This window comes from Anopheles aquasalis, chromosome 2 (assembly GCF_943734665.1).
Source record: "Anopheles aquasalis chromosome 2, idAnoAquaMG_Q_19, whole genome shotgun sequence".
NCBI classification, from domain to species: Eukaryota; Metazoa; Arthropoda; class Insecta; order Diptera; family Culicidae; genus Anopheles; species Anopheles aquasalis.
In genome coordinates, this window is record NC_064877.1 from 37511695 (window position 1) to 37519028 (window position 7334).

Genomic DNA, 7334 nt, shown 5'->3' on the forward strand with positions numbered 1-7334 from the left:
CTGTTTATGTTTTTAGTCCTTCTCAGAGTGTTAGTAGAAGATTTAAGCATTTGTATAATGATATTCACTTCCATACCCCGCGGTGGCATACATTTATAGAGTTGAAAGTTACGTGAATATCATCTGCATCTTTAAAAAAAAGGTCTTTAGGCTGAATTACCAACATTGAACATACAATCTTTCATTCAATCATCGGTAATAATACTACCACGCGCACAATTCCATTTTCCTGAAATTATCTTTTCCTATGAATATGGAAAACTCTCATCGCCCATGCAACCAGCGAATGTCATGCAAATGTTCTTTTGTTAAAACAGGGGACGAAACATTCACTCCGACTCGCAGGTGTATTGAGTACCTATCACAAGCACTCTCGCTGCACACAACACAGTTCCGGTGGCTCTGCACAAAGTATGTACAGCAGGAACAAACATACACTAGGCAAGTGTATTGTCCTGCACCCCAGTTTCAGCGCATTTACTCCTTCGATCGATGCACAGAACCTTCGGTTTCGTTGGAAAATGAGCTCAAAACCCACCATCGCCACACACGAGGAAAAGAAAGGGCAACGGCGCACTACTTGCAACGTTGTCGTCTCTCACGCTGCGCCACCAATCAATACCGTCAGCGCGAGTACCCCGACGCTAAGATGTCGAATCCGCTATCTGGTTCCGTTTTGTGCTTCTTCATTTGCACCACTCCAGCTCAAACATCCAGCCGCAACCTTCCGCAGCTATTTAGCTTCGGGAATCGGAAGCTCTCGGAAAACGGATGGTGCCGTGTAGTGTTGCACTTCCAATCGAAGCACTTACGGCACGACTTTCTCGGCAACGATACCAACGGAAAACAGTGAAGGCAACAATGATGCATCGTTGGAATCGTGGAACCGCCAGTTCGCCAAACCGGACCTTAGACCATTTTCGCAATAATTCCTCGCTCCATCCGCTACTGCAGCGCACCCTGCACTGCGGATGGTGGATGCTATCACTGTGGATGGCAGAGTGGCGCGAGCATCAGAACATAACTCCCGCTTTTCCATCATCATTAGGTTTCAGTTCATATATAAGTGTTGGGGGTGTGGGTGGGCGAATGCGAAGCATCCACAACGTTGCCATCGATGGTCGGGCGTACCAGGAAATGGAGCGCCACAGCGACGGAACCACCTCCGGCTCAGTCAACCGGAAGGACGAAGCATCTTTCGGTCTCGCACTGTTTTAAAATAAACACCCAGTCCCAATACGCAGTCCAAGGCGGGGGTGCCAGTGAAAAGTCAACAGAAGTGTAATCCCCCCGGCCCATTAGTGCGGCTGGTATCGATACGCCCGAGAGTGTAATCTCCCGCCCGGTTTGAGGGCGGAATGGCAGAATCACAAAGTCAATGGTACATTTTCTAATCCTCTTCCATCGAGTGCACTCAGCCACCGGGCTCTGCTTCGCTGCGGAGGCCACAGCTCCCTGCCCCACGTCAAAGCGAAGAGAGTCATGTAATCATTTTAAGGACGACTTACTGCAAACCATCCTCCCACTTTTCACCAACGGGCGTGAACGGGCGCTGAACGGTGCTGAGCATCGACGTTTAAACAGTTTGCGGTACAGTTATCCGCTTTTCAATAAACGCACCGCAGGGCCTCCTTCTGCCGATCGACCGATGATACCGATAGGTGATGATGCATCACCCACCCTCCCCGGTTGCGTTCCTGCGCGCCATTTTCCCGTGCATCATTCGAAGTATTTTCATTTCCTTCACATTATTTCCGGTAGCGGAAGAACGGGTTCCGCATCATCGCACCCGTATCGTTGCACACCCGGGTATCGGGTTTGTTGAATTAGCACGCCGTACAGTTGCCGTGGAATGCATGTGATGTTTGTGCACATCACATGTTGTTGGTATGATTGCATTTTGTTTATTCTCACTACATCGAGCTACATCGGCTCAATCGGGCCAGGTTAAGTAAGTTAAGTGCTATCATCACACTTGCCTGTTGGGGATATTTTAACATTTGCGATACAGTCGTCGAGAAACACTTCTTGATATTTTCACGGGGCACTTGCAATGGCGAAGAATTAGCCATTCAGCATCTTCTGCATCGGTTTGTTTGTGGACCGCCCTGATTCAGCCAGAAGAGCAGAACCCCTAATAGGATTCAATTGATGCTACATGTGCGGAAATCGAAGGCTAACCATTCGTTTGCTTGCTATTGAATACGCAAAATACCATGGAAATGGCACCGTATATTCTACTTTGTCTATTCGCTTGTATCTATCAACACAATGGGTTAGTGTCACTTGGGTAGCTCTAACTAAGTCACTTTGATGTCGTGAGCACAGCGGTAGGCATTAAATTGCTTGACAAATTCAAATTTCCAATTCCAAGAACATGTTTAACAAATGAATTTAGGCCAAGTAAAAACAACCCTATGAATCCTCTATTTTTTTGTCTGCAACATTAAACGTTTAAGAAAGTTTGCCTTTGGCGTTATTTTAATGTTGGTTTTTTTGTGCAAATACACCTTAAAATTTCCACAAACCATCATGCAGCATATCATTGTCATTACGAACTCTAAATTGATTCCACATCACTTGACGTACTGGTACATTTATTCCAAACTGGTCGCCGCACTGGGGTCTACAAAATGAATTAGCTTCGTTGCCCAAAATCCGATGATGGAGGCGCCAGGTAAGCGGTACTTTCAAGGGGGTTTGTAATAGCGATTTAAATGGCTAAATAACCCAGCGATATTAAACTCCATTATGTGTTGAATGTTGATACGTTGAAAAAATGTTTCTTCATTGATTTTTTCGAACCCTACTGTTAATGTAGATATATTACCAATCTGCAATTCCAACATATGCCTAGAATAAAATTACATAGAACATACAACTAATTAGATAGAATTTCTTGAAATGCGGACTCACAACACAGAAACAATTTTTAAAAGCAAAAAACTTTAGCATTACTGTTTTCCTCACCTCTCATCTAAATTAGCAACCCACAACATAACTGTTCGACTTGTTATGAACATAATTTTGCATTAAAAAATATGAACAAAATCGGTCTATCCGGTTCTGGTGTCATGTGCATTCCAATCGATATCGACTGTTCCATCCGAATACAAAAAATGAAAAAAAATCATTAATCAATTTATAGGCTTCGTAAATATAAAAAAATGCTTTTCAGGAGATCCAACAAAAGTGCATTTGGTAAATATTTCATCTGAAATTTACTTCTGATAAATTAGTTACAACAATGCCAACGGGAACCGGGTCGTTAAAAATGTCCATCCACAATCACTGTCCCCATAGCTATTGGTCGGCGTCACATGATGCGCATTTCATGCTGCTTCCCTACGCACTAGTATCTGCCAATCCACTCGCCCGTTCTATCGAATCATGAACGTTACAATTACTAAAGCACCCCCAGCGGGGGGGGGGGGGGGGGGGGCAAGCGTCGAATGTGCAAAAGCATCGATCGATCATCCTCAATTGCCTCTGACTGATCGCCGACCATAAATATTTTTATGTTGCAACTCCCACTTGCAGTTTATCGATCTACCCCAAACAACAGAAACAGCAACATCCGCCGATGGTCGATGGTCGATGTTTCCGTCGATGGTGGCTGTTATTGCTAGCGGGGCCCTCGGGAACGTCCTTGTTCTCCTTGACTTTCCTGGCCCCACGATGGCCCCCGTGCTGGTGACACTAAAGGTAGCGTGGGCTCAAATCCTTAAGCAAACCATCGTAACCTCTGGTCCCTCTGGCCACCTCACAACCACCCTCACTGTTGACTGTTGCTCGATGTCCGCCTTACTCGTTTGTCGTGACACCGATACACCCCATTACGGGGGCCGCACCCCGGCCGCCTTCGCCGCCAGCTGCTCATCTCTGGACCGGGTGTGCGTGTTGTTTGAAATCCAAAATCAAACATTACGCACCACCAATCGATTGATGTTGTTGGCTGGCTTCCGGCAACTCTGCACCAGCACAGCACGCTGATCGATCCGACGTCCGACGGCGACGACGTTCCGAGTTCACCCATCTGGCGTCCGGACGTCCGGTTTCCTCGAGCACTTTACACCAGCTCCAACAGAAGGGCGCTTCATGGCGCATTCTTCCCGTAGCCCGTACTTTACTCACCACAGCCCACGAAAAATGGCGGACACACTGCGCCATGCCAAAGTGGATGGTGGAACACGAATTGCACCGAGGCTTCGAGATTACGCTACGTCACTTTGACGACACCAGGGGGTGGGCAGGTTTTATATCATATACCCATCAATAAAACGTTCGATTCCAAGTGCCATTGACTGTGCCCAAAGCCGCTGGTGCGCCAGCAAAGGCTCTATAACATCGCATCGGTGTCATCGGTGGTGTTGGTACGCGTTCGTAGATAGTGCTGGGGCGTAACATCAAGAACGCCTCCGGAAAAAAGTACCGGGAAAATCGTTGTTTTGGTAACGATCGAGCAGAAATCAGGCTTTGGGACATCATAAAATATGACTCGGTGTGAGCTGGCGGGGGTTCCATTTCCGTTTTTTTTTCCTGTTTTCCTTTACCATTCCCACTCTACGCTCCGAGACTCTAAGCCCCTTTGCTGCCTTCCCCTTCCAAGCAATACTGCTCGTGTAGGGCGCAAAGCGGTGCGACTGGTACGCGGCCGCCACACCGTTATCGGTTTATTTATTGCAACTCCAGCTGGACGGTCAACGATCACAGAGGGGATTTTGCAGCGCAGAATTAAGTCACAAAATTCATCTCTCCTCTCCGTTGGGCAACGTAGTGCCAGTCTCGTCACCTTGAACGACGCCAAAGGGACTGACGAGTTCATTTCCTTTTTTTCTTCAATTGTTTGTTTCCGAATTGCGTATAGATACATGGACAACATAGACGCAAACGAGCAACGAACTAAATAAGTAAATCGCAGATTTTCAGCTAAAGACCCTAACAACTTTTGCTTGCACCTTATTGAGGCTGTGCGATGTATAAAGGGTGCAATAAAAGGTTATTCAGTTCTATAAAATGATCTCGCTCTAAACTTCTTATCACCTCTCTCGCCTGCAATATTTTTTTCCGAACAGCTTGGTATCGATTGTACAATAAAAAGCAGGTTATTTATTTGTCCTATCAGGTAGGATTCAATAAAAACAAAGTGATTAAAATTAATAAAGCAATTCAATAAACCCTCCTTTTGGGGTAAAAATAAAAGAGTGAATTACAGTGTTTTGGGTGAAAAACTTCCTTATCTGACTAATAATGGTGTATGGTGGTGTTACCTTAATAATAATTTTACTAAAAATTAATACGTTAAATGAAAAGAAACCAATCGAACGAACATAATGAATGATGGAAATACTATTTGAAGACTTATGTTTTGGTTCAAAACTAATAATAAAAACAAAGTAGCTTCATTTTTTTCAGCTGTCCTTGTTATAACTGCTATCACACTGCTTGAAATGTTGTAAAGTAAGTAATTTATAAGTTTAAGACAGTAGTAGCATCGTTATTGAGAGTTCGGTAAATTGCAATGTGATTAAAACAAGAATCAAACTTCGATGTTCAATGGTATAAAAAAAACAGACAAAATGAAAGCAAAAGATGCAACTATTAATCCTTAGTGTTGCGTAACATCATGACCATTGAGTAAATCATCTTGTGGATCTATAAAAATGGAAAATTAATATACAATTTCACGCTACCGAACGCGCTACCATACCTGGACGAAAGCACTGATGTTCAAAGGTGTCGTTGCAACTACCAGCACCTTCGGCTTTTGTGTCATGGCAAGTACTAGCTTCATGTGCTTCATGTTTGCTACCGAGAGCTTGTTCCACGCAACAGCACTAACCTTTTCCGTCATAGCATCCGTCTGGAACTCCAAACGAATCAATTGCAACCTGATCATCAACCGATTACAATCGTTTCCATACCTTGATTTCGAGACTGGTGCCCAAGAAGCATATGTAGAACAATTGAGCTGAACCCAAAAAAACCATCGCTACGCCAGGATACCAATCCAGCTGGAAATCAATGCACGAAACAACTGATTAAATCATAAGCGATGCCTTACTCAAGGTCCTTACCAGTACCAGACCCATCACTGAAATGATCATGGCCAAAACCGAACAACCGACGGCCACCAAGTGGTATAGGTTGAGAAAGCTCACCAGGCGTTGCAAATACGCGCGATGCTGCTGGTGCAGCTGAGTTATCTCGATAATTTTGCTCCGTATCGCATCGGCTGGTGCGTCCTGGGCCAAGTCCTCGTTGAGCTCATCAATGAGCGCCATCAGTACATCGAGCTGTCCGCAAGCGGTGAGCAGATTGAAGATGGTCATGATGTCGGATGCCACCGTTATCATCCAGTAGTACGTGGCTATCATCGTCTGGAACACGTAGTTCCAGCAGTACCCGAGCCACGTATCGGGGTCAACGAAGGGAAAGAAAAATCCAAACGGCAGAATGCGATCGGTAAGAAATATCGAGGACAATCCAGGGATTGCCATCGTTATGATCTCCAGCACCATATAGGCGAGACCAGCCACGCGAGCTACGATGAAGATCAGGCTCAAGTTCGAGCACAGCACTCCTTTGACGCGCTCGCTCTGCTTCAACATCATTCGGTAGTATTGGAAGTTGGTCTCGTTCAGCGCAATCACTTCCTGTCTCGTGATGATGAAGCTATAGATCTTCATAACTGCCTGAAAGTGAGGAAACCAATTCTGCTTGATCTATTCCAGCAACACTTTCTCACCCCTTTTTTCAACACGTCCAGCAGCACCTACCTGAGACGCGAATCCACATGTCGTTACACAATGAATGACGCTCGTGATGTCATTTCGAACGCGGTACGCAGTTATAAAGATACTAAACCCATAAATGATGAACGCACTGATCGGAAAAATGAACGGAAATGTCATAAAGTCGTGGTTCCGTTCCAGAAAAGATATGCCCATCATTCGATTGAAGGACTCGATCTTATCAGTTAGCTCCCGGCAACCGTCGTACGGATTCGCGGTCTCATAGCGAAAGAAGCGATACTTTTTCAACTTTCTCAAATACTCCATCGCTCACGATTGATGTCCGGGCTCACAAAACTCATGCTGAACCGCTCCCACAGCCATTTTATACTGACACAGAGTTTCCAGTATCTTCCTAATTGCATCGCAACCAACGGTCAACGGGCAGATGCCACAGTTCTCAGGCTCCACCGTGTGAACCGTTTGAGGTTGACCTTACAAAGTTGCAATGGAGCTGAGTATGAATAACAGTTTTATTTAAGACCTTTTCGTATGTTTTGGGGGATATAGTAACTTTTGTTTAAGGGGGTTTTACAGACG

At 45.2% G+C, this 7334-nt stretch overlaps 1 protein-coding gene across 1 annotated transcript; it reads right to left on the bottom strand.

Annotated features, from left to right (window-relative positions):
- Window positions 1-5601: 5601 nt before the first annotated feature.
- Window positions 5602-7061, bottom strand: LOC126581081 (odorant receptor 30a-like). Its single transcript, XM_050244517.1, has 5 exons — window positions 6780-7061; window positions 6078-6695; window positions 5925-6014; window positions 5711-5863; window positions 5602-5655 (listed from the first exon to the last, which is right to left on the bottom strand). The coding sequence occupies exons 1-5, from the start codon at window positions 7059-7061 to the stop codon at window positions 5602-5604; spliced, it is 1197 nt and encodes a 398-aa protein (XP_050100474.1).
- Window positions 7062-7334: the final 273 nt, after the last annotated feature.